Source organism: Larimichthys crocea, chromosome XXII (assembly GCF_000972845.2).
Source record: "Larimichthys crocea isolate SSNF chromosome XXII, L_crocea_2.0, whole genome shotgun sequence".
NCBI classification, from domain to species: Eukaryota; Metazoa; Chordata; class Actinopteri; family Sciaenidae; genus Larimichthys; species Larimichthys crocea.
In genome coordinates, this window is record NC_040032.1 from 8,343,036 (window position 1) to 8,369,942 (window position 26,907).

Below are 26,907 nucleotides of genomic sequence, written 5' to 3' on the forward strand. Positions count from 1 at the left end.
ATCAGTTTGCCTACTTCCTCAGTCTGACTCCTCCTCTATCAGTTCTGACTCCTCCATCAGTTCTAACTCCTCCTCTATCAGTTCTGGACTCCTCCACCGTCTAATCTCCTCTATCAGTCTGATCCTCCATCAGCTCTGACTCTCATCAGTTCTAACTCCTCCTCTATCAGTTCTAACTCCTCATCCATCAGTTCTGGACTCTCCTCCTCAGTTCTAACTACATCCATCAGTTCTGACTACTCCATCATTTCTAATCCTCCATCAGTTCTAACTCCTCCACCGTTCTAAACTCCTCCATCCGTTCTGATCCTCCATCAGTTTCTGACTCCTCCATCCAGTTATAACTTCCTCCATTCAGTCTAACTCCTTCATCAGTTTTTTTGACTCCATCAGTTCTTACTCCTCTTCCCTCAGTTCTGACTCCTCCATCAGTTCTAACTCCTCATCAGTTCTAACTCCTCATCCATCAGTTCTGACTCCTCCATCGTTCTAACTCCTCCATCAGTTATAAACTTCCTCTCCATCAGTTATAACTCCTCCATCCGTTCTGCTCCTCCATCATTCTAATCCTCATCAGTTCTAACTCCTCCTTATCATTCGACTCCTCATCAGTTCTGACTCCTCCATCAGTTATAACTCTCCTCTATCAGTTCTGAAATCCTCCAATCAGTTTACCCTCCTCCATCAGTTCTAATCCTCCATCAGTTTCCACTCCTTAATCAGTCTGACTCCTCCATCAGTTCTAACCTCCTCCATCCGTTCTAACTCCTCCATCAGTTCTAATCTCCTCCATCAGTTCTGACTCCTCATCAGTTCTACATCCTCCATCAGTTCTAACTCCTCCATCCTTTCTGGGCCTCCTCCATCAGTTCTGACTCCTCCATCAGTTCTTAACTCCTCCACAGTTCTAACTCCTCCATCAGTTCTGACTCCTCCATCAGTTCTAACTCCCTTATCAGTTCTTACTCCTCCCTCAGTTCCTAACTCCTCCTCCATCAGTCTGACTCCTCCATCAGTTCTGACTCCTCCTCAGCCTCGACACCGCGCCCACAAAACAGAACGAGGTCCGGTGAACATCCGTTGTGGACTGACGTAGACTGGTCATCGGCTCACGGTCTAAACACAGCTGATCTGATAGAGCTCAGGCTGAAGGCTGCATTCAGGAGAGGTGGAGGAGCTGGAGGATGTGGTGGGGTATCGATGTTTAAAGTACATTATATGTTAGTAATGAGCCGTGTCTCAGTCATTACAGTGCACACATGGGAAACTTTTTCCAGCCGGCTCAGTTTGACCGCTCCACATAAGTTAATTGACGCAGAACGTTTAGAGAGCGTTAAAGGACGTTAAAGGATCCGTTTCGAGCGCGTTAAAGGAACGTTAGAAAAGGAACCATTAGAGAAGTTAAAGGACGTTTAGAGAACATTCAAGGAACGTTAAAGGAACGTTTAGAGAACGTTACGGAACGTTAAATGGAACGTTTAGAGAACGTTAAAGAAAAACTTTAGAGACGTTAAACGAAAACGTTAAAGGAACGTTAAAGGAACGTTTAGAAGAACGTTTAGAGAGTGTTAAAGGAATTTATGTAACGGACTTTTTAGAGAACGTTCAGGAACGTTTAGTGTAAGAAGTTAAAGGAACGTTTAGCGAACATTAAAGGGACCGTTTAGAGAACGTTTAAAGGGAACGTTTAGAGAACGTTAAAGAACGTCTAGTGTTAAAGGAACGTTAAAGGAACGTTTAGGAGAACATTAAAGGAAACGTTTAGAGAACGTTAAAGGACCGTTAGTGTTAAAGGAACGTTAAAGGACGTTTAGGAACATTAAAGGAACGTTTCGAGAACGCATTCAAGGAAACGTTTAGTGTTAAAGGAACGTTAAAGGAACATTTAGAGAACGTTTAATGAACGTTTAGAGAACGTTAAAGAAAGATTTAGAGGATGTTAAAGGAACGTTTAGAGAACGTTAATGGAACGTTTAGAGAATGTTAAAGGAACGTTTAGAGAACGTTAAAGGAACGTTGAGAGAATGCTTCAGAATGAGTCATTGTTTCACAGACGAGACAAAGAAAGTAAAAAACGTTTAGTCACCATGTGATGATGTGAGTATTTACACTTCAAACTTTAGGTACTTTTACTTCAGTCTGTACTCTGTACTCACTGACAGCTGAAATATATAATACCTGTTCATATGAGTTATTCTTCTCTTATACTTCAAATACTGCAATACTGACAGAGCTCAAACTGCATTCTGAAGTATTGTTCTGCACTTTTGAGTAGTCTTAACGACTTTAGAGTACTTTCTGAGTACTTTGTTTGTACTTTCTGAGTACTTTGTACTTTCTGAGAGTACTTGAGCCACTTTAACATTTCCATTGACAGTGTGTCCAGTTTGAAGCTTCATGTCCAGTCTCAGGGTGTTTATTCTGTGTGTGTATGTGTGTGTGTGTGTGTGTTTGTGTATGTGTGTGTGTGTGTGTGTGTGTGTGTGTGTGTGTGTGTGTCCTGTGATGTGTACCTCCATGCTCAGGCCTCCTCACCTCTCCACAGAGGTCACAGCAGCACCATCAGGCCTGGGTGGATGTTATATTTCATATTACAGTGGTCCCACTCACCGACCCTGAAGCCCTGTCCGATCAGCGTGTCGGCCGCCTGGCCGTTCTCCGCGATCAGCGTGGTGTTGTTGCCCTGCTCGCAGGTATCCTGACACTGGCCCTTCAGGCAGATCCGCTTGCAGATGAGCGGAGCGATGACCACCTTGAAGCGCTCCCGGGTGGAGGAGCGCTCTGTGCACCACACCAGCCTGTGGAGGCTCAGCCAGAGGACGAGCAGACGGAGGATCAGAGGGGGCATCCTGGCATCCTCCACTGGCCCCGCACGGACCCGGGCACAAGAGCGCAGAGACGCCGCTTTGTTAAGCCACAGTTAGGCGCAGTCTGGACGGCTCATACGGCGGAGGTGGAGGAGGTGGAGGTGGTGGAGGAGGAGAAAAAAGCGCGTCCTGCCTCCAGATTTGTCCTGAAAGAAAAAATAAAATCACTTCCCTGTCGATCCTGAAAGGTCCACGAGACGACCCGACACGTTGGACATCTTCAGTCTGTCTCTGCGCTGGACTTCGACAAAGTTTGTCCTCTGACGGCTCTTCCTTCTTCTGCTGCTGCGTTGGAGAGCTGGAGAGAGAGAGGGAGGGAGGAGAGGAGGGAGGGAGGAGAGGAGGAGAAGCGGAGAGCCAACCCTCTCCGGAGGAGCTGGCAGCGGGCCAGCCGGGCGGCGCACAGCCGAGCTCAGAGAGGCTTCTTGTTGGTTCTTTCTCCTCTCAGCCCCCCCTGTCCTCTGTCCTCTGCAGACCCCCAGTCTGCAAACCAGAGCTGCACAGCTGCGAGTGTCAGTCTGCGGCACAAAGTACTGACAAGTAATCTATTACTGCAGTACTTTGTGTTTGCCTCAGGTACAAAATGAGTTAGAGCGGATACATGTGGAAAATATGAGAAGAAAATACTGTGATAACATCCCATGATGACGTCAAAATACCGTAAACCGTGTCCCACAATGACGTCAAAATACTGTGAACCGTGTCCCACAATAACAACAAAATACCGTAAACCGTGTCCCACAATGATGTCAAAATACCGTAAACTGTGTCCCACAATGATGTCAAAATACCGTAAACCGTGTCCCACAATAACAACAAAATACCGTAAACCGTGTCCCACAATAACATCAAAATACCGTAAACCGTGTCCCACAATGATGTCAAAATACCGTAAACCGTGTCCCACAATAACAACAAAATACCGTAAACCGTGTCCCACAATAACAACAAAATACCGTAAACCGTGTCCCACAATAACGTCAAAATACCGTAAACCATGTCCCACAATAACATCAAAATACCGTAAACCGTGTCCCACAATGACATCAAAATACCGTAAACTGTGTCCCACAATAACGTCAAAATACTGTAAACCGTGTCCGACAATAACATCCAAATACCGTGAACCGTGTCCCACAATGACGTCAGAATACCGTAAACCGTGTCCCACAATAACAACAAAATACCGTAAACCGTGTCCCACAATAACGTCAAAATACTGTAAACCGTGTCCGACAATAACAACAAAACACCGTAAACCGTGTCCCACAATAACGTCGAAATACCGTAAACCATGTCCCACAATAACATCAAAATACCGTGAACCGTGTCCAACAATGACGTCAAAATACCGTGAACCGTGTCCCACAATGAGGTCAAAATACTGTAAACCGTGTCCCACAATAACAACAACATACCGTAAACCGTGTCCCACAATGACATCAAAATACCGTAAACTGTGTCGCACAATAACGTCAAAATACTGTAAACCGTGTCCGACAATAACATCCAAATACTGTGAACCGTGTCCCACAATGATGTCAAAATACCGTAAACCGTGTCCCGGAATAACGTAAAAATACCGTAAACTGTGTCCCGGAATAACGTCAAAATACCGTGAACGTTGCCTCACGACGTCAAAATACCGTAAACTGTGTCCCACAATAATTTGGGTGGGGGGGTGTATGGGGTCACATGGGCTGCGAGTGTTGAGTCACTTCCTGTCCAGAAAGTGAGAGTGTTTACCTTTAGTCGCTGAGGAAATTACATCATCGGTCAACAGAGAGTTCACAGGCCGTTCTCACATTTCTCTGCTGCCCGCCAACACACACACACACACACACACACACACACACAGACACAGACACGTGCGTGCACACACATACACAGACACACATACACAGACACACACATACACAGACACACACACACACAGACAAGCACACACGCAGACACACACACATACACACACACACAGACACACACACACAGACACACACACACAATACATAAATCATGTTTATTACTGTACAGGAACTATTATTCAAACATTCAGAGTTCAGCTGTTCAACACTGAACCAGACAGAGGAGATGTAATCTATTACTGGAGGAACTAAGTAAAAACACTCTATTACATCTCATTACTCAGTCGGACTGTTAGAGATGAAATTATTGGATGTTTTTAATATTTTAATGTTGCAGCTGGACAAAATACATCAAACTAATCTGACGTGTTGATATTAATTATTGACTCAGCATAAAGGCCAACAAATGACCGGGACACAGTTCCCAGTATTTTGTAGTAGTATATGTAGTACTCCTGCAGTAGTACTTCCTTCTCTCTGTGGTGATGCATTCAGGTCCTCTCTCTGTCCGACTGCAGAGTTTCTTACAGTCTGTGTGAACGTCCACTGATGCGTTCAGGGACCTGTCGTGTTGTGTTTAAGCACTTGCTTCAGCCTGATGTTTACCTCCCACTCGTGGTCTGTTTGTTCTGTCAGGACAAGTCTGGAGCTGAGCGAGTCTCCCTCAGTGAAAGTCAGTTTGTTTCTTCAGAACAAACGTCAGTAATCCCATCATCCTGTCAGATTATGAATCTTTAGGTAATCAGAATGACGAGAAGCGGTGCGTTCACAGACACTGAGACTCTTTAATATGCAGTTTGTTGTAATTTATTGTTTAAGTTTTTTTAGCTGATTTAGGATCATTTAAATCACATTGGTTTTGCTCAGTCAGGTCAACTTTCTGAACTAAACTACATATTTGTTTTTTGAGCTTTTTGTTTACGTGTACGGGTGTTTTCACGTCATATGATGCAAAATTCTTTTATATTTCTTGCAATAAACAAATTCTGAAGATCTTGCAAAAATAAGCCTGACGTATTCTGCTCCATCTTTGTTCCTAACAGGAATCTAGTCACAGGTTTCAGAAAGCGTGCTTACCATGTTTATTTTGGTATTAAACCTGGTGACCAGGGTAAAGCTTGGGCACCACACATGGTATGCAAGTCATGCACCGAGTATCCAAAGGCAAGAAGAGTCGTCTGAAGTCACTGACTGGGATCAACAGAAAGAACCGAAGCAGCCTCAAGTATCTGGGTCTCGAATCAGCGTCGTCCTGTAGCTCACGGGGATGAAATTCCAGCACCTGTCTTTGGAGAACTTCCTGACATCAGTGACGAAGATGACGAAGTTGTTTTTGTAACCCAGTGTAATCTTTTTCATTTCATGACACATTCTGATTTCAGATTCTGCTCATCAATCAGATTAAATTCATCATTTATCTGCACGTGGTTTTTAAATGAAGTCGCTGTTGAGGCGGCTCCTGAAGCTTCCAGCCGATTGTTACTCTGACGTGAACAGTGAACCGCTCGGCTGTTCGTCAAACTTCGGCTCTGACAACAACTCTGCATCCGTTTGGCAGCGCCTCAGTCGGCTCGTGTGGTTTTTCTGCCACGATACAAAGAGATGAAGGAGAAAGCTGCAGGATTAAAAACGAGGACGTTCAGTCCGAGCAGCGACACATCGAGTCTGAACAACAGGAAGTACAAACAGGCCCTTTAATACGGTAACATGAGTAACAGGATGTGATGTAATACACGGTGACACGGAGCATAAAAAACACGACAACCTGCATGCAGAGTACAAAACAATAAATATAAGACGACAAACGTTTTCTGGGGTTACAGCAACGTATATGCAACGTTTGAGCGTCTTAATGAGTACAGATTCGTTACATGGTCGTTACAGTTCATCAGGAAGAAGGTTACATGTATGTACACAACGTTATTCTGCTGCTTCAAAGCACGTTACATGAACGTTTCCACAACGTTAGCCCTCATCCAGCCGATTAAATGACTAAAACTACGCCCTTATTTACAGAGACCGCCTGCGGGGGGCGGCGTGGAGCCTCAGGACAGATCTGCACATGCGAGCACCAGAGGAAGAGACACGGGACGGGAATGATGCATGATGGTCCACGTCAGCTGACGGAGCACGTTAAGGTGGACTGCAGGACCAGGATACCACCTTAAAAAGGTCACGTGGGTCAGAAACTCTACAGGAGCCCGGACCAGACAAACTAAACATCAGCTCTACAGCAACTCCACCCACTGCTCCACCCACTGCTCCACCCACTGCTCCACCCATCCACTGCTCCACCCACTGCTCCACCCACTGCTCCACCCACCCACTGCTCCATCCACTGCTCCACCCACTGCTCCACCCACTGCTCCCTCCACTCCTCGACCCATCCACTGCTCCATCCACTGCTCACTTCGGTCGTCCATCCACTGCTCCATCCACTGCTGACTTTGGTCGAGGAACTTTGGTCCTTCAGGTTTTCAAACTTTATCTGTGAACTCCATCAGGACGAGACGCAGGTGGAGAACAGAACTGAGAATGTTTGTCCTGATACTGTGTGTGTGTGTGTGTGTGTGTGTGTGTGTGTGTGTGTGTGTGTGTGTGTGTGTGTGTCTGTGTGTGTGTCTGTGTGTGTGTGTGTGTGTGTCTGTGTGTGTGTGTGTGTCTGTGTGTGTGTGTGTGTGTGTGTGTGTGTGTGTGTGTGTGTGTCTGTGTGTGTGTGTGTGTGTATGTGTGTGTGTCTGTGTATGTGTGTCTGTGTATGTGTGTCTGTGTGTGTGTGTGTGTGTATGTGTGTGTGTCTGTGTGTGTGTGTGTGTGTCTGTGTGTGTGTGTCGGTGTCTGTGTGTGTGTCTGTGTGTATGTGTGTGTCTGTGTGTGTGTGTGTGTGTGTGTGTGTGTGTGTATGTGTGTGTGTGTGTGTGTGTGTGTGTCTGTGTGTGTGTCTGTGTGTGTGTGTGTGTGTGTTCAGTCCGTCTCGTGAATCATGAGTCCACTTCCTGTCAGTTCGTCCAATCACAGCAGGCGTGGGGAATGTCCCTGACGAGTGTTTTTTAAACGTTATTTTTACATTTGAAGGAAACGTGAAGCGTCGTCACAGCTCGGATCAGAGACGACCCGACCCGAACCAACACCTGAACCGCCTGATCCACCAGCCCCAGGACCAGGACCAGGACCAGGTCCGGGTCTCACAGAGAGAGCCGCCTCTACACGCAGTCCACGACCGAGCCGTCGTCCTCGTCGGCTCCCCACTCCCCGAACCTCATCTGAGGAGACGGCGCCGCCGGGTGGAGGTTGTTCATGTCGTCCATGGCGTCCGGGTCGGTGTCGTCGCTGGCGCCGATGCCCATGTGACCTCCCTCCTCGCGGTGCGTGCGGATGTGTTTGCGCAGCGCGGCGGGCTCCTTGAAGCTGCGGTTGCAGAAGGGGCAGCAGCACGGCCGCTCGCCGGTGTGGATCAGCTGATGGTGTTTGAGGTGCTGCAGGCGGCTCAGCCGCTTCCCGCAGATGGCGCACACGTACGGCTTCTCGCCGGTGTGCGTGCGCCGGTGTTTGCGCAGACCGTCCAGGTGGCGGAAGCAGTTCCCGCACTCGGAGCACGAGTACGGCTTCTCGCCCGTGTGGATGCGCAGGTGAGTTTTGAGCGCGCCCGACTCGCGGAAGCGGCGCCCGCAGACGCCGCACGGGTACGGCTTCTCGCCCGTGTGGATCCGGATGTGTTTCTTCAGGCTGGAGATCAGGCGGAAGGTTTTCCCGCACTCCAGGCAGTGATGAGGCCGGTCTCCGGACGGGTCGCCCGCCGCGTCCGACACCGAAGGTCCTGCCGAGTCCTCGGCCCGGCCCGGGGAGGCGCTGTCCCCCCTCCCGCCTCCTGAAGTCCTTCCCAGCTGTTTCTGTCCGTCCAGTCCGGCCTGCTGCAGCACGGCGCCGCAGTCCCGGACCGGTCTTTGGTGACGTAGCGGGTGCGTGAAGGAGCGCTGGGAGCCGCCCTCTCCGCCCACCTGAACGTAGCCGAGCTCGCCCACGCCGTGGGACGATCCCTCGCCGTCCCCGACTCTGCTGGACTCCTTCCTGCCGGGCTGACCCGAGCCGGACGCCGGGCCCTGCTCCTCTTTGATCTCAAACCTGGATCCTGCTCCCGGGCCCTGAGACTGCTGCTCATCTGCACCAGAACCAGACAGAAGGAGGTTAGTGTGAGGCGCGCACACACACACACACACACACACACACACACACACACACAGGTACCTGGTCTGCTGGACTCGGGGCACATGTGGCCCGTGTTGGAGGCGAAGTCCAGCGCGTGGTTGGTCACAGAACCGTCCGGCTGGATGGACAGCTGGCACATCTTGTAGTCGTCTCTGGGCTCGAACCCGTGGAGCGAATCGTCCACGGAACCGCCCAGACCCAAGTCCACGCCGGCTCCGTTCACGCTCCTGGAGTTCTGGTGGTCCCGGTCCAGACCCGAGGCCATGGAGGCCATGGAGGACAGCGCGGGGGCGAACACGGACTGACCCTGCGGGCCTCCGTAGGACACCTGCAGCTGGTCGATCAGCTTCTGCGCGCTGCACAGACACTCCTGCAGCGTCTTCAGCTCGCGCTCCGACACCTCCAGCCGAACCTTCAGGCGCTCGTTCTCCTGCTCCTTGTGCAGCAGCTCCTGCTGGGTCTCGTTCAGAACCAGAACCACCTCGCCCAGCAGCGTGTCCACGGCGGCGGACATGGCGGTCTGGATGGTGGGCGCGAGCCGGGACTTCAGTGACGTCACCGTCACGCCGGCTTTCCGGTCGTAGCAGGACTCGACCCCGGTGCCGGTACCGGTCCGGTCCGGGATGTTGATGATGCTCTGCTTCCGGGAGGAGTCCATGCTAGCAGCATAGCCCGACCTCCGCGAGCTCATCGTCCGAGCCGAGCCGAGCCGAGCCGGGTCCACAGAGTCCGGACCGGAGGTGTGTGTGTGTGTGAGTGTGTGAGTGTGTGAGTGTGTGTGTGTGTGTGAGAGTGTGTGTGTGTGTGTGTGTGTGTGTGTGTGAGTCTAACAATGACTCACCCTGTTAGCATCAGCTGCTAGCCGCGGAGCTAACGGTGACTCAGCAGAATAAAAAGTGCTGACGCGGCTTCCGGCTGCGGGATCAGGCTGCGGGACCGAGCTGCGGAGCTTCAGCGGACATCACGCACACCCCGCATCAACCGCACTGTACCCGAGGCCTGTCGCACACAGATGACGTCGGCACAGGAGCTCTGCGCATGCTCAGTTTGTCAGGCAGGGACGTGCAAACGGCATACATTTCAAAATAAAACTGCAGACCTCCACTGTCAGGCCCGGAAAAGAGTCGAGCTGAAGATTCAGGACGAAGAGTCAAGATGAAGAATCTGGAAGAAGAGTCAGGGTGAAGGGTCGAGCTGAAGATTCAGGATGAAGAGTCAGGATGAAGGGTATGGACGAAGAGTCGAGCTGAAGATTCAGGACGAAGAGTCAAGCTGAAGATTCAGGACGAAGAGTCAGAACGAAGAGTCGAGTTGAAGATTCAGGATGAAGGGTCGAGCTGAAGATTCAGGACGAAGAGTCGAGCTGAAGATTCAGGATGAAGAGTTGAGCTGAAGATTCAGGAGGAAGAGTCGAGTTGAAGATTCAGGACGAAGAGTCGAGCTGAAGGGTCAGGACGAAGAGTCGAGCTGAAGGGTCAGGACGAAGGGGTTCGATTCTGACCCGGTCCTCCTCTCTGTCTCTTTAAATCTCAAATGAAGCAGAACATGACTAAATACATATAATGAGCCATCATGTAAACTAATGACACACACACACACACCCAGCTGAGTAAGTGAAGAGAAACGACCCGTCTGGTTCTGGTTCCTTCGTGCTGTTTTCTGGCCTGCAGGCTGTAGGAGGCGCTGTGGACCACCTCAGTGAGTGACGATGACATAATAAAGTCTATATGAATCAGTGAGTGTTTAAAGGAGTCACATGACCTCATCCTTGTTTGTGTTCTGGGCGTTCATGAAGTTTGAAAATTAACTCAGTGAAGAAAAATCTTTCGTTTTTTTATTGGATTCATTTTGCCTCATACAGTGACTCAGTGGGCCAACACCAGAACCAGAACCTATTGTTGTTTTCCCCTGAAAAGCCACAAATAAATTTACTGAGTTATTCATCTGAAGAGTGAATCAGCTGGCAGAGGAACAGAGTCCTTCTTATATTAGAAATAATTGATTCCTTCTGGACTCGGTTCTGATGAGGAACACAGACCAAACCAGACTTAAATGGTTTTTGGGAAAAAGTGACGTTGTTGGTGGTAAAGAGGAGCGATGCATGTTGGGATTATGTAAGACGTCTAACAGTTACCATCTGCTGCGTCTGTCACAACAGAAAAACGTCGGTCTGCTCAGGCCGGACCTGAACAGTGAAGGTGGAAGGGGAAGCATGTTTGGACTGAGATAAACACACAAACCCAGATTACGCAATAATCAAACCCACACACATTTCTTCATGTAAATACATGCGTCTGCTTCACACTTGCACGCCCACGCTGCTTCCTGTAAACACATCCAGTCACCACAGACGACAAAGACCAAAGTCAGAATGATCGAGGAGTAAAAATAACCATGAAAACTAATTATGAAGCAGCTTTAGAGACAAAATGAAAAGAACAGAAACACACGATGTGACCTGTGATCAGCTGAACGCTGTCTCTGTCATTCGTACGTCTGTTCTCACACTGTGTAACTTTGAGAAGTACGTAACGCTTTACGGCACTAAGTCACACAGCAGCAACTATTTCACTGATTCTGGTGAAACTGGATCATATTTTATGGAGGAAATGTTTTCTGGTTTTCCCTCTGATGTCCTCCGGCTGCTCCGCCTCAACTCTCTGTGATTTACAGAGTTTATGATGGACAGTGAAGTAAACTGCTGACAGCTGTAGCTGCTGTTAGCTCAGTTCGTCAGCTTGGCGGTGAGCTCAGAGCGACGGGTACCCGTCGCTCTGAGCTCACCGCCAAGCTGACGAACTGAGTGTTTGTACCAACAGGCGTTATGGACGACCAGGAAGAAGAAGAGGAGGTAACCAGGCTCAGCAGCTTCTATGGACATGATGGCAGAGGAGAAGAGAGTGAAGAGGACGCTGACGGAGGAAGCTAAGAAGAGAAAAGGAGAGAGTGAGCGAGCAAGAAGCCGCCGGACAAGAGTAAATGTGGGACTGACTTTTAGTGGTTGGTGAGAGCTTGGTGAAATAAAAGGCTGAAAGACAGACGCCGAGCTGGGCTGACTGCTGCTGGACTAGGCAGTGATATCAGCTGCTGCTGGGTCTGGTTCTGGTTCTGGTTCTGGGCTGACTGCTGCTGGACTAGGCAGTGATATCAGCTGCTGCTGGGGACCTGGATGATGTTGTCGACTCGTTTTCTTTGTAAAGTAGAATACATTCAAAAGTTATTAATATTAATATCAAAGAGATGAAATCTGGTTTGAATGTTCAGTTCTGTCTGGGACAGCGTGACGTGCAGATGTGAGCGAGCAGCTGTCACATAAAGTCTTCCACATGTGTCCGCTGGGCGAGTTCTCTGCATCACAGAACTTCTACAGAACAAGTCTCGTCAGGTTCACATCGACGCCTCCACTGCTTTCACTTCATTCATCCATTGAAATCAACGGGTGACACAGTCCTGTTCAGCTCACCTCAGGCCTAAAAAGGAGAACAAGGAGCTCATTAAGAAGTCTGAACAACCTGTGAAGGAATGTGACGAGTGTGAGTGTGTGTGTGTGTGTGTGTGTGTGTGCTCACCGGGATGTTACTAACAGCGGTGGAGTAACTTGCAGGCATGCAGTCACTCAGATTACTAAACTGTGAGGAGGGAGGGAGGTGGAGCCGGTGCAGGAGGGGTCGGGAATGAAGGAGGAGGAGAAGGAGGGGAGGCAGAAAGAAGGAGGTGATTGTTGGAGAGAAGGGGAGCATATAAAGGGAGCAAGAGAGGGAGCAAGAGAGGGAGCAAGAGAGGGAGCAAGTGGAGGAAACGACAAGGACAAAGGAGCTCACTGACGTCCAGATAAGATTCTAACGTTCTGCAAACAGGTAAGAGCCATATTTATTATTTTCAGCAGCTCAGACCAGCACAGATCAGATCAGCACAGACCAGCACAGACCAGCACAGATCAGACCAGCACAGATCAGATCAGCACAGATCAGACCAGCACAGATCAGATCAGCACAGACCAGCACAGTTCAGATCAGACTGGCAGGACTCTGCTGTCTGTGCTGTTAAACAGAGTTTGGGGTTTTTGAATGGGGCCCTGCAGGTCTGTTTATGTGCAGTCTGTAACAGTTTCACTGAAACTGGATCTGGCTCTCGGCCGTGCTGCTGTATCTGGGGTGTGTAGGCATTTGGACCTGTTGTGCAATCCGGTCTGGAATGCTGAATTAAAGTGAAGCAGATCCAAAAATCTGAATAGATGGATTATCTGAGCAGCTCGATGAATCATTGAGTAACACGCAGCAGAGTTACAGACCAGCTGATTCAGGTCCACATTCTGTGCTCAGCTGAGAGTAAACAGACACTCACACACACACACACTCACACACACACACACACACACTCACACACACACACTCACACACACACACACTCACACACACTCGGCTGTAAAGATGTTTCAGTGTGTCTCTCTGTCTGCAGACATCACCATGGCGTCCTGCACAGACTTCCCTTTCCCTGCGCTGATCTTCTGCCTGCTCCTCGTCAGACCTTCACAGGCCTCTGAGGTCGACCCAGATTATAATCCCGACTACACCCCCCCCTCTTCTCCACCCAAAACACAGCACCCATTTTCAGGCAAGCGGTGTGACTACAGCTCGTGTCGTGAGGGTCAGGTCGCCTGTAACGTGTTGGCGGACTCCACCGGCTGCCTGTGTCCCGGCTTCACGTTACAGAACGTGGCTCCGGAGGCTCCCAGCCTGATGTCAGTGTCCTGGAACGGCTCAGACGTCGTGGCTTTGTGGTGTGCACCTAATTCCTACGTGACAGGTTACACCGTGACAGTCAGACAGACGCTGACCGGGAAGGAAGACAGGCTGACGCTCGGACAGGACAAGAGGAGCGGCGTGCTGGGCCACATAGACCACGTCTCAGAGGTCTGTGTGGTGGCAGTGAACGATGCTGGACAGAGTCCAGAGACGGCGTCCTGTCTGCCGTACGAGCCCCGGGACAGCAGCCTGCCCCTGAAAGCAGGACTCATCGGGGGGGCGCTCGTCCTGCTGATGCTCGTCCTGCTGGGCGTCCTCCTCTGGAGACGCCAGAGACAGAGGAAGCAGCAGAGCGGCATCTCCATGCAGGACGCTGAAGAAGGACCTCGTTAGAGTTAATGAACTCAGGTCACATGATCACGCCTGAGGCTGGAGGAAGAGTTCATCGTCTGTGTCAACTTTGATTTTTTTAATTAGAGACAGAAACATTTCATGACTGAGTCAAATACTTTAAATATAAGTTCACTGTAAATGTAACAAACTCTGAGAGTTTTTATGTATTTAATTAAGAGTAATTATTTTACTGTGATGATTTGATTTGTTGTCTCCAGTCTCAGAGACGACAGCTGTACTCGAGTATTTGTCCTGATTACATTACTTCTGATCTAACAGCCAATCATCATCCAGGTCCCCAGCAGCAGCTGATCTCACTGCCTAGTCCAGCAGCAGTCAGCCCAGCTCGGCGTCTGTCTTTCAGCCTTTTATTTCACCAAGCTCTCACCAACCACTAAAAGTCAGTCCCACATTTACTCTTGTGTGTAACATGTTACATGTGTGTCACATGTTACATGTGTGTCACATGTTACATGTGTGTTACATGTTAAAGGTGTGTTACATGTTAAAGGTGTGAGTCTTCAGTGAAGCATGAGCAGATCTTTGCTGGGCGTGTTTCGGCGTTTCCGTCCGTCGTGTTCTCGGATGTGTTGTCAGCGTTCGTTCTGTTTTTCCAGCTGTCGGTTTCTTTCCAGAGGATGTCGCTCTGTCATCGATCTCCAGCTCATCTCACGGACACGTTACAATTCATCTCTGCTGTCTGAGACCACCTCAAGATGCTTTTAAGACTTGTATTCAGACTGTCTCTGAGACTGGGAGGCGAGTCCCGGACCTGTCTCTGAGACTGGGAGGCGAGTCCCGGACCTGTCTCTGAGACTGGGAGGCGAGTCCCGGACCTGTCTCTGAGACTGTGAGGCGAGTCCCGGACCTGTCTCTGAGACTGTGAACAGATCAGGATGTCTAAACTTTAATGAGTGTTTATTTCAACATGATGACGAATTCTATGAATAAAGTCTTTTTTTGAAACTTTGGGTGTTTGAACGTTGATGGAGAAATCAAAGTGACGTAACGTGGAAACTTCCTCATGAGTAAAGTGTAACAGTCACACAGGAACAGGAAGTGCTTTTCCTGTCACATCACATTTAAAGGTCCAGTGTGTGACATCTAGTGGTGATATCGCTGCATTGCAGTCTCCTCACATCACCCTCACCTCCCAGTGGAAAGGACAAACAACACTCTGTCTACAGTCAGTGTTAGTTTGTCTGTTCTGGGCTACTGTAGAAACCTGTTTAACATGACGGCCTCCGATGGAAGAGGACCTGGCTCCCACTGCGATATACTATATATATAGATATATATTATATATTCTATATGTGTGTGTTGTGTGTGTTATGTGTTCTATATAATTTAATATATATAATATATTATATATTATATAAAAAAGAAAGACAAACTAAAAGATTCTCATTTATTTATTTTCAGGTGATTACATGACGTTAATCATACAGTCATGAGTATTATATTTGTATATTCCATTGTGTGTCTAATTTATCTGGACACACGCACACTTTAAACAACTGACGGAGACTTCATCTGAAATACTACATGTAAAAAAATACTGTTATCCTCTTTATAGGTACAGTACTGTTTGAGTATCTTTTATTCCAGTACTGTTCGTACTCTTTATTGTCTCTGGATATACTTCTCCATATCTCTCCATTTATCTCTCCACTGTGGGACGTGTTCTTCATTAGTGTCATGCTTACTACAAACAAACTCCCCCTGGAGTTTCTGTGCCTGTTTTTTTCGTCCTAGCAGGTTCTGTCTGTGGATAGTTTGGCTGCTGTTGTCTTTTTTTGCTTTTTTGTTGTTTTCGTAAGATTTTTCCTGTCATTGTCGAACGCCTTCCTCCCTGCTACACCATATTATACTGTGATTTTTATTTGCTGCCATTATCTGGACTGTAATACATTTTTTTATCATTCCTTATTCAATATCATTTTCATTTTCTCAGTCATTGTACACTATGTTGTGTGATTTGTTCTGTACACGTTGAATCTATTGGCACGTCTGTCCGTTTCCTGGGAGAGGGATCCCTCCTTGTGGCTCTTCCTTGAGGTTTCTTTCCACATTTTTCCCTGTTAAGGTTTTTGTGGGCACGTTTTGCCTCACTGGAAAACGCAGGGTCTAAGGACAGCAGGGTGTCACTCCCTGCTACAGATTGTAAGCCTCAGAGGCAAATGACTTTGTGAACTTTGGGCTATACAAATAAAACTTGATCTGATTTGATTTTGATTTCTGTTTCGTAGTACTGTTAGTACTCTTTATGTCGTACTTCAGTCCTGCTAGTACCTCTTTATGTAGTCCTGTTAGTACTGTCTTTATGTAAGTACTGTTGTATGTACTTCTTTATGTAGCTAGTAATCAGTACTGTTAGACTCTTATTGTCAGAGTATGTTTCGTTACCTCTTTATGTATTACAGTACTGTTAGTACTCTTTATGTACTGTAGTACTCTTTATGTAGTACTTTATGTACTCTTTATGTAGTTACAGTTAATGTCAGTACCTGTATCGTAGCGTACAGTCCTGTTCGTATTTTAGTACTCTTTCTGTCATACTTTGTTTCGTACTCTTTCTCAACTCAAATTAAATTAAGATTAGAGGACAGAGAGACCACAGATTGCCCTCAGCAGCAGCCACATCATCAACTACCTATTATAACTGTGATTGAAGATTGATTATGGTTCCCTAGCACCAGCAATTAATACAGTTTAGTAACTACTTCAGTAAGTTAGTCAGTTCATAGTAAAGTAATATGTGTAGTGGACGTCATGCAGGACCACAGCAGCAGCCACGATCCACGAGAACCTGCTGGACGACAGAGACAGAAACTCCAGGGAAGAAGTTTAGTTAGTGACTATCAGTGATTATCACATATTTATCGGTCTGTTGGAGACAGACTCCATGACCTGTGAACATTTCTGTCTCATGAGGAATTTTTCTTTGGAAACTTTTGAAACATTCATCACGAGCTCCTCCCGTCTGACAAACATGTGAAGAAGAACTTCTCTGGAAGAAGCTCCTGTAGTGATGATCAGCTGTGAACAGGTGACGCTCACATGGAGCTCAGGTGTGACGCAGGTACCTGCAGCAGTGATGTGTTCAAGTGTCGTGTTGCGTTCAGGGACACGTTCATCCATCAAGAAGTTTAGTTAGTAACATGCATTAATGAGACATGAATGTTTACAGATGGAGAGAGAGACAGTAGTACTGTCAGTACTCTTTATGTAGTACAGTTAGTACTCTTTATGTAGTACTCTGTGTACAGCTGTTGTGAACTCTGACCTCCATATTAAATATGAATCTTTTGAATATCGAGGTCTTCAGCTTCATCAGCTCCATTTTCTCAACACCTGCGGTCGCTCCAGCTTTAGCTATGCAGACAAAATGGCGTCCACTGAGGACGAGAAACATCTAGAGTTCACGAGCTAATGTGAGCTAATGTGAGCTAACATGAGCTAATGTGAGCTAATGTGAGCTAACACGAGCTAATGTGAGCTAACACGAGCTAACACAAGCTAATGTGAGCTAACACGAGCTAACGTGAGCTAACACAAGCTAATGTGAGCTAACACAAGCTAACACAAGCTAACACAAGCTAATGTGAGCTAACACGAGCTAACACAAGCTAATGTGAGCTAGCACGAGCTAACACAAGCTAATGTGAGCTAACACTAGCTAATGTGAGCTAACACAAGCTAATGTGAGCTAACACGAGCTAACACAAGCTAACGTGAGTTAACATTAGCTAATATGAGCTAACGTGAGCTAATTTGAGCTAATGTGAGCTAACATGAGCTAATGTGAGCTAACACTAGCTAATGTGAGCTAACACGAGCTAATGTGAGCTAACGTGAGCTAATTTGAGCTAACGTGAGCTAATTTGAGCTAATGTGAGCTAACATGAGCTAATGTGAGCTAACACAAGCTAATGTGAGCTAACGTGAGCTAATTTGAGCTAATGTGAGCTAACATGAGCTAATGTGAGCTAACATTAGCTAATGTGAGCTAACGTGAGTTAACATGAGTTAATGTGAGCTAATATGAGCTAATGTGAGCTAATACAAGCTAACACAAGCTAATGTGAGCTAATGTGAACTAATATGGGCTAATATGGGCTAACGTGAGCTAACATGAGCTAATGTGAGGTAACATGAGCTAATATGAGCTAACGTGAGCTAATATGAGCTAATGTGAGTTAACATGAGTTAATGTGGGCTAACGTGAGCTAACATGAGCTAATGTGAGCTAACATGAGCTAATGTGGGCTAACGTGAGCTAATATGAGCTAACACTAGCTAATGTGAGCTAACGTGAGCTAACATGAGCTAATATGGGCTAACGGGAGCTAACATGAGCTAATATGGGCTAACGTGAGGTAACGTGAGCTAACGCGAGCTAATGTGAGCTAATGTGAGCTAACATGAGCTAATGTGGGCTAACGTGAGCTAATATGAGCTAACACTAGCTAATGTGAGCTAACGTGAGCTAACATGAGCTAATATGAGCTAACGTGAGCTAACATGAGCTAATATGAGCTAATGCAGGCTAACGTGAGCTAATATGAGCTAACACTAGCTAATGTGAGCTAACGTGAGCTAATATGAGCTAACATTAACTAATGTGCGCTAACATGAGCTAATATGGGCTAACGTGAGGTAACGTGAGCTAACAGACGACGTCACATTTGATCTAACCGTCAGTCAGATTGGAGCGAGGAGCTGAAGTGATCGATGAACGATTCTTCATCTTTATTTTAAACATTTGAATGTTTTAATTTTTGTTCATGAATCTATGAACCCGACACGTCAGGACGTGGAGACGATGTCACCTGAAGTTCTCAGGCTGCTGCGTGGTTTCTGTTTCATCACGTGTTTCATAATTATCACAGATTTTAACGACCTGTTGGAGACAGACTCCATGACCTGTGAACATTTCTGTCTGATGATGAATTTCTCTTTGGAAACTTTTGAAACATTCATCACTGCATCTCATTCATGAAGCGATGACTCATGTCAGTCGTGTGGTGACACCATGAGTCAGCAGATTTTCACAGGAAACGCTGACACAGATGGTTTGTGTCACTGTAACGATGTACTGATGAAGAAGAGTTCCTGATGATGATGAAGAGGAACTCCTCTCAGGCTCTCAGCAGCTGGAGCGTCGCCCTCTGCTGGACACTTTCAGTACTGAACAAACATGAAGAAGAATTAAACATAAATAAAATTAAATATTCGATTACTGTGTGGATCAATAAAATCTGATCCGATAATTATAAAAGTAAAAATAATAATTCAATGTTCGCATAATTAATCAGCTTCATGTCTTTGTTATAAAAATACATTTGAATTTAAAAGTCCTCAGTAACATAAATAAACTGTATAAAATATATAAAATATGAAACATGTTCATGATGAACTCATCTGGCTGTAATCAGAGTATTTTTCCTGTAATCAGAGTAAATGCAGGTTTAAACCATCGTTCATTCTCCTGTTATTAATTACTCCTGAAATTAACGAGCGTTATCTCAGAGGGATGAGCAGCGTTTATATCTGTTAATCCAGCAGAGCGGCACTAATGGCTGCTTCCTGCCGCTGAGGTCAGCTCTGCACATAAAACCTCAAAGTGGGTCAGGCATCCATCAGCACCATCACTGGACCGAGCATCCATCAGCACCATCACTGGAACGGGCCTCACATGCAGAGAGCTTTCCTTTCGTCAGACTCCGAGCTTTGTCGACGCTTCACTGAATAAAAAGAGACGAATCAGCCGAGAGAGCTGGGTGGAGGAGGCCGGAGGAGGGTGGAGGAGATGATGAGGAGAGGAGGAGTAATCTGTTTCCAGCTCTGGGGACCCACTGTTCATTAAAGACAAACTCTGTTGACTCTGACTCACCTGAAACAAAACGACTCTGATCCGTCCTCTTCATGCCTCCACAGTCTGAGGACTCTGAGGACTCTGAGGACAGTCTGAGGACAGTCTGAGGACAGTCTGGCTGCAGTGGCCAAGAGTTCGAATCCAACCTGTGGCTCTGTGCTGCATGTCAGTCCTGTCTGTCTGTCCACAGTCCTGTCTGTCTTCAGCTGTCTCTGTACAATAAAGCTTGAAAAGGCCAAAAAAATAAAACATTTAACTAAAAATCAGTTCATGAGTTCTCTGCCATGATGAAACATGACGGGACGTGATGATGCTAACATCAGTTGTCTCAGGTCGACCGTCAGCACTGACCTCCATCAGCGTCAGCACTGACCTCCATCAGCATCAGGACTGACCTCCGTCAGCATCAGCACTGACCTCCGTCACACAGTCACGTTTCCATCAAACATCTGAGGACTTTAAGTCGACTCAGTTTCAGAGTTTCTTCTTCACTGGCGAACACGTCGGCTGCTGAACAAAGACGTCCGACCTTTTCCCGCCAACACAACACGAAGACGAAGACAAAACATTTTCAGTCTGACGTGACTCGTCTACATCTCCAGATCTACGTCAGGTCCAGGTGACGGAGCGATGGCGTTCAACAGTCACTTCCTGTGTCACGTTCCCGTTAGAATGCGAGCTCGTGTTTGCTCGGTGATTTTCCATTAAAGGATTACAAACAGAACATTTCATCTGCTGCTCCACACGAAGCTTCACTGAATACATGAAAAGGTTTCAACAGAAACATAAACGATGACTCATCAGGTCAGAATTAACAGATCAGCTGCTGCAGTGACAGAGCATCTCATTAGTCAGATTTAATGAGAATATAATGAGGATCTGAAGCTCAAACTCACCTGATGCTCACACAAACCTGCTCGCAGCGTGGCGCCGACGTCTCGGACACCATATGCTGCTATTAAGACTAACGGTCCCGGAGCAGGCGGGCAGATTGTGGGCGACGTCGCCGTCTGTCGTGATGGCAAACAGGAGGCGATGGCGGAGGGAAGGCCAGACTCCGTTCAGACAGCAGCAGAAAGCGTGATCAACGGCAGGAAGTTCAGACTTTGAACGGTTTCTGTGGCCCACCTGAGGACATGGATCAAGACTCGGACCACTGAGGAGGAAGAGCTTTAACCACGAGGACCGTCCGAGGGCTTCACGCAAGGACCAGTCAAAGGTTTGGACACGTGTCAACATGAAGCGTTCGGACTGTGTGAACCACCTCATGGTCTGAATGACTGGGCGGATGGTATCTGCATGTGTGGTTCCCATCCTGAAACATGAGGGAGGAGGTGTGATGGTCATGCCATCCATCTGCACCTCTAGGTGCTGCGTCACATGACCTGACCTCCACAGTCACCTGACCTAAACCCAGCTGAGTGCTCAGCGTGTACGAGAACTTCTTCAAGACGTCAGGAAACATTCAACATGTTCAAAGTTTTGACTGGTACTGCTCGACCATGTGCACCAGGTTTCACTACATTCAAACTGATGAGCGATTTAAAGGTCCAGCGTGTTGGATTTAGTGGCACTGAGCAGTGAAGTTGCAACCAAATGAATACTCTCGCCTCACCCTCTGCTTCTGAGACATGTAGGAAAAACTCTGGCTGCCACAATATAAAGTCCAAATCTGAGTTTGGTTTGTCGGCTCTCTGTCTGTAGATGTGAAGGTTCAGGTGATGAATATTGGATTCTTGACGTCAGCCGGCCGTGCTCAGTAACAACGACAACATTTTAAATACTTTCAAAATCATGTTTATTAAATTTAGAAAACACCATTTTTGTTGTTAACAGTTTCATAGCAAGAGCAGGAAAGAAGTGAAACTGTAGACGGGGCCTGGGCCAACCCCTGAGTTAAAAACCAACCGTCCCTAACACGTCTGCTCTCGGGGGGCCGGGGTTGGTGGTCAGGGGGTCACCTGCATCTAACCTGGCATAGACTAGAAGAGAGTCAGTGTGGTAGTCAACATCTGAAGGTAGAACGCCTAAAGAAAGGAGACATAAGAAAACTCAGGTAGAAAAGTTGATTTGCAAAGTCACTTTTCAAGTCAAGGTATTTCCTGCCAAAAGATACCGAGTACGCAACATTAACGTGTAATTAGGTTGCCAAACCGCGTCGGTACGTAGGTTTAATCACTTAGGGAGGGGTTCTGCACAGCTTCAGGGGAGGTGGACTCACTCAGGGACGCAGTACAGATTCTGTCCAAAGAGGAAGTGCAAACAATGTCTAGAAGGTGTTTGTTGAGGAGGGGCGGGTGGACGAGGGGTCACACGGGGGTACGAGCAGGGCTCCCCCCCTTTACTCATCAAGGTGCTGAGAGCGGCGACTCTCTGGAGGGCGAGCCCGAGATATCCTCCGGGGGGAAAACTGTGAGTGTGCAGGCTCGGATCCCGCCCAGCGACTCGGGCAAGTCAAACACTTTGTGCCATTCGTCCTTCTCCGGGTCGTACTTCTGTACTATTTCCACCATGCAGCGATTGTTCCACGAGTACCCGCCCACCACATAGATCTTATTCTCAAACACGGCCACGCCCACGTCGCTCTGGCCCCGCAGCATGGCGGCGATAGGTGTCCACAGGTCGAGGGCAGGGGAGTAGTACTCGCAGCTCAGCACGTCGTCGTAGTCGCTCGTGCCGCGGAAGTGATTGCCTCCGATCACGTAGAGACGGTCGCCCACCGTGCACATGCAGTGGAGGCCGCGCACCGTCGTCATGGGCGCTTTCTGAGTCCATTTATCCGCATCCGGGTCGAAGCACATCAGCTCCTTCTGAAAAGTGTCGTGAGTGATTCCCCCTGCAGGAAGAAACAGAGCAGAGCGAGAGGTTAGCGTCGCTGATCGTCTGACGGAGGGTTCAACCACGTCAGCCTCCAGCTCATTGTTCCAGGCGGTGACCACAAACTGTCACAACAATCTGAATCCTCGCTTCTAAAAGCTCAACTCAAACTAATCGTGGAGTTCACACGATAATCCGCCACGTTACCAACGTTCCGCCTGCCGATGGCGAGCGCACAAACAGACCGTAGACGCCGGGACACAAAAAGCTGATGGAAAGTGGGGAGGGAAAAAAAAACAGGACATGTCTACAGGGAAGGCTTAAAATAAAGAGGAACACAATCCCAGCATGCATTTGGGTGGAAGCCAGCCTCCCCTCCCCCTCAGTGATGGGAGTGGATGCAGTGAAGATTTGCAGCAGAGCGTGCTCGGTTCATTGTCGAGGCCTAAGCCGACTATTCAGCTGCCGTGACTCAGATCTGCGAGGCTGCACCTCCTCGGCTGATCAGATCCGTCTCCTTTATCCGACGAGTCCACGGGCGAGGCGGCTTTTAAAACTCTGACAGCGGTGGAGGCCTTACAATCCCTCTCAAGAGGCCCCGCTGCTGCTGATTCACTTCAAGGGCTTTGGCCTTTCCCTGACACAATGATGTCTGATCAGCGTCCCCGTGTCCTGACGTCTAATCAGGCCATTAACGAGACAGGACGAGGTTTAGCCTAATTGAGCCGGCCTCAGAGACACTAAAAGCTTTTGTCCTTCCACAGACGGCACAGGACGGACTGTCGTTTGGATCGACTGCCACAGAAGAACCTTCAGTGGATCCGTAACACAGTCCCCTTGTGAAACCGGTGACCCGCTCGGTTCGTTGAATCAGTGCCGACACAAGTGGGACCGGAGAGAAAGATGGAGGATAGACACAGCGGCGAGGCGGGAAACGGGCTCAGCATATTCCAAAAATACCCCGTGATGATGAAGAGCGTCCAGACGTGCGCTCCCGCACAAACATCAGCTACAGAACATCTGTGCTCGCTCAGCCCAATCCCTGAAGGACGCTCGCCGAGGCCGAGAACCAAACTACAGCGAGAACTCGGTTTGATACGGGAAGGATCCAAACGAGTGGACCCTCATTAACATAACTGACCCTCATTAACATAACGGACCCTCATTAACATAACCAGTCCTCATTAACATAACCAGTCCTCATTAACATAACCAGTCCTCATTAACATAACCGATCCCCATGAACATAACCGGTCCTCATTAACATAACGGACCCTCATTAACATAACCGAGCTGCGTGAGATCAGTCTCATGAGACCATTTCAGTCAAAGAATCTTTCCTGGAGATTCACTGATGAAGTTGGTTCTGACTCGTCCGTCAGCCTAAAAACTTTAAACTCAAACCCAGACGAGCTCACACGGAGCGGCCTGCAGACAAAACTCAGGGCAGAAAACACAAAGTCCACGGACAGATTAAACCAATAAATGAGGCCGGCTGATATCAGCTGATGTACAGAGATGACCTCATCAGGACTCGTTAGAGCGTGTTTGTGTCACCATGACACAGTTTGTCCAGAGTGCAGCGACAGTCGATTTTTAACAGTGGTGAAAAATAAATGAGCTCTGGCCTCTGCTGTGTCTTTGTTGTAACCGACTCTGTGGAGGACCAAACTGGATCTGGACCTCGACACACGGACCTGCAGTGAGGCCCAGCGCTGGTTTCAGGACTCGTGTCTGAACTCTGCCACGCCACTTGAGCTGTGATGGTCTGAGGGCTGAGTGAGTCTGTCAGGTTCATCAGGCTGACACGATTCTCTGAGACAGCTCAGCAGCACAGCCGCAGAGCCTGACCTGATCCGATGTGACGGGTCGACACAGAACTGCACTTCAGCACGGGTCACAAGCACAGCAAGACTGTAATCCCTCCACCAACCCTCAGAGGACCAAAGACTGAGGACTGAAGACTGAGGGATGAGGACTGAGGACTGAAGGACTGAGGGACTGAGGGATGAGGACTGAAGACTGAGGAATGAGGACTGAGGGACTGAGGGACTGAGGGACTGAGGGATGAGGACTGAAGACTGAGGAATGAGGAATGAGGACTGAGGGACTGAGGGACTGAGGGACTGAGGGATGAGGACTGAAGACTGAGGAATGAGGAATGAGGACTGAGGAATGAGGAATGAGGACTGAAGACTGAGCGTTTGTTATGGCGCTGTTGAAGGCGCTGTTATCGGGTTATGGGGCGTGTTTGAGCGTGTTGAAAGGCGTTGTTATGGGGCGTGTTATGGGGCGGTTATGGGGCGTGTTTATGGGGCGTGTTGGGGTCGTGTTGTAGGTGTGTTGGGGGGTTTGTTTATGGGGCGTGTTGTAGTGTGTTGGGGGCGTGTTATGGGCGTGTGTGGTGTGTTGGGGGGCGTGTTATGGGGCGTTTGTAGGGTGTTTGGGGGCGTGTTATGGGGCGTGTTATGGGGTGGGTTGTAGGTGTGTGGGGGTGTTATAGGGCGTATTGGGGCGTGTTGTAGGGTGGTTATGGCGCGTTGTGCTTTCTGGTTCAAACACAAAGAACTGTCTAAGATGCTTTTAAAGATGAACGCATCAAGGAATTTTCCTATTGCACCACCTTCAGTCTTCAGTCCTCATCCCTCAGTCCTCCAGTCCTCAGTCCTCATCTCAGTCTTTGGTCTTCAGTCCTCAGTCCTCAGTCTTTGGTCCTCTGAGGGTTGGTGGAGGGATTACAGTCTTGCTGTGCTTGTGACCCGTGCTGATAGTGCTAGTTCTGTGTCGGCCCGTCACATCGGATCAGGTCAGGCTCTGCGGCTGTGCTGCTGAGCTGTCTCAGAGAATCGTGTCAGCCTGATGAACCTGACAGACTCACTCAGCCCTCAGACCATCACGCTCAAGTGGCGTGGCAGAGTTCAGACACGAGTCCTGAAACCAGCGCTGGGCCTCACTGCAGGTCCGTGTGTCGAGGTCCAGATCCAGTTTGGTCCTCCACAGGGTCGGTTACAACAAAGACACAGCAGAGGCCAGAGCTCATTTATTTTTCATCACTGTGAAAATCGAGTGTCGCTGCACTCTGGACAAACTGTGTCATGGTGACACAAACACGCCGCTCAACGAGTCCTGATGAGGTCGTCTCTGTACATCAGCTGATATCAGCCGGCCTCATTATTGGTTTTAATCTGTCCGTGGACTTTGTTTCTGCCTGAGTTTTGTCTGCAGGCCGCTCCTGTGAGCTCGTCTGGGTTTGAGTTTAAAGTTTTTAGGCTGACGGACGAGTCAGAACCAACTTCATCAGTGAATCTCCAGGAAAGATTCTTTGACTGAAAGACTGACTCACGCAGCTCGGTTATGTTAATGAGGACCGGTTATGTTAATGAGGATCGGTTATGTTAATGAGGACCGGTTATGTTAATGAGGACTGGTTATGTTAATGAGGATCCGTTATGTTAATGAGGGTCCACTCGTTGGATCCTTCCCGTATCAAACGGAGTTCGCTGTAGTTTGGTTCTCGGCCTCGCGCGAGCGTCCTTCAGGGATTGGGCTGAGCGAGCACAGATGTTCTGATGATGTTTGTGCGGGAGCGCACGTCTGGCGCTCTTCATCATCACGGGGTATTTTTGGAATATGCTGAGCCCGTTTCCCGCCTCGCCGCTGTGTCTATCCTCCATCTTTCTCTCTGGTCCCACTTGTGTCGGCACTGATTCAACGAACCGAGCGGGTCACCGGTTTCACAAGGGGACTGTGTTACGGATCTACTGAAGGTTCTTCTGTGGCAGTCGATCCAAACGAACAGTCCGTCCTGTGCCGTCTGTGGAAGGACAAAGCTTTTAGTGTCTCTGAGCCGGCTCAATTAGGCTAAACCTCGTCCTGTCTCGTTAATGGCCTGATTAGACGTCAGGACACGGGGACGCTGATCGACATCATTGTGTCACGGGAAAGGCCAAAGCCCTTGAAGTGAATCAGCGACAGCGGGGCCTCTTGAGAGGGATTGTAAGGCCTCCACCGCTGTCAGAGTTTTAAAAGCCGCCTCGCCCGTGGACTCGTCGGATAAAGGAGACGGATCTGATCAGCCGAGGAGGTGCAGCCTCGCAGATCTGAGTCACGGCAGCTGAATAGTCGGCTTAGGCTCG

At 48.3% G+C, this 26,907-nt stretch overlaps 5 protein-coding genes and 1 long non-coding RNA gene across 10 annotated transcripts in view; 1 reads left to right on the forward strand and 5 right to left on the reverse strand.

Annotated features, from left to right (window-relative positions):
• Positions 1 to 902, reverse strand: part of LOC113744353 (DNA-directed RNA polymerase subunit beta'-like) — a 2,370-nt gene extending 1,468 nt beyond the window's left edge. Inside the window, exon 1 of the mRNA XM_027273593.1 lies at positions 858 to 902. Within this exon, the coding sequence (XP_027129394.1) occupies positions 858 to 884 (27 nt within the window). The 5' untranslated portion in view covers positions 885 to 902. The remainder of the gene's footprint in view (positions 1 to 857) is intronic.
• Positions 1 to 3,159, reverse strand: part of ltbp3 (latent transforming growth factor beta binding protein 3) — a 36,016-nt gene extending 32,857 nt beyond the window's left edge. The window contains exon 1 of the mRNA XM_027273592.1: positions 2,611 to 3,159. Coding sequence (XP_027129393.1) covers positions 2,611 to 2,848 — 238 coding nt within the window. The 5' untranslated portion in view covers positions 2,849 to 3,159. The remainder of the gene's footprint in view (positions 1 to 2,610) is intronic.
• Positions 3,160 to 7,618: 4,459 nt separating this feature from the next.
• On the reverse strand, positions 7,619 to 9,999 carry si:ch1073-224n8.1 (zinc finger protein 418). Its single transcript, XM_010751109.3, has 2 exons — positions 8,978 to 9,999; positions 7,619 to 8,891 (listed from the first exon to the last, which is right to left on the reverse strand). Exons 1-2 carry the CDS (start codon positions 9,627 to 9,629, stop codon positions 7,936 to 7,938), a joined length of 1,608 nt encoding a protein of 535 aa, XP_010749411.2. The 5' UTR covers positions 9,630 to 9,999; the 3' UTR covers positions 7,619 to 7,935.
• Positions 8,803 to 15,037, forward strand: LOC104935292 (leucine-rich repeat neuronal protein 4). 2 transcript variants are annotated; one of them, XM_027273727.1, is made up of 2 exons: positions 8,803 to 8,916; positions 13,397 to 15,037. In XM_027273727.1, exon 2 carries the CDS (start codon positions 13,405 to 13,407, stop codon positions 14,074 to 14,076), a length of 672 nt encoding a protein of 223 aa, XP_027129528.1. In that variant the 5' UTR covers positions 8,803 to 8,916; positions 13,397 to 13,404; the 3' UTR covers positions 14,077 to 15,037. The 2 variants fall into 2 exon arrangements, with proteins under 2 accessions (XP_027129528.1, XP_010749413.2); XM_010751111.3 differs by lacking the exon at positions 8,803 to 8,916 and adding an exon at positions 12,656 to 12,795.
• Positions 14,705 to 15,141, reverse strand: LOC113744363 (uncharacterized). The gene is made up of 2 exons (XR_003461473.1): positions 14,849 to 15,141; positions 14,705 to 14,816 (listed from the first exon to the last, which is right to left on the reverse strand). It is a non-coding gene; the product is annotated as an uncharacterized LOC113744363 (long non-coding RNA).
• Positions 15,142 to 21,735: 6,594 nt separating this feature from the next.
• The window catches only part of klhl13 (kelch-like family member 13), a 24,878-nt gene continuing 19,706 nt past the window's right edge, over positions 21,736 to 26,907 (reverse strand). For 3 of the 4 annotated variants that reach the window (XM_010751113.3, XM_027273558.1, XM_027273556.1), the window contains one exon: positions 22,303 to 22,790. In XM_010751113.3, coding sequence (XP_010749415.1) covers positions 22,303 to 22,790 — 488 coding nt within the window. Of the gene's footprint in view, positions 22,791 to 26,907 lie in introns of all 4 variants that reach the window. The other variant, XM_010751112.3, reaches the window with a different exon arrangement.

Bases quoted from the DNA above. Each gene is read 5' to 3' on its own strand.
- si:ch1073-224n8.1 (XM_010751109.3), bottom strand. From the start codon at position 9,629: ATGAGCTCGCGGAGGTCGGGCTATGCTGCTAGCATGGACTCCTCCCGG. The intron at 8,892-8,977 runs GTACCTGTGTGT...GTTCTGGTGCAG, and splicing joins CCCCGAGTCCAGCAGACCAG to ATGAGCAGCAGTCTCAGGGC.
- LOC104935292 (XM_027273727.1), top strand. From the start codon at position 13,405: ATGGCGTCCTGCACAGACTTCCCTTTCCCTGCGCTGATCTTCTGCCTG.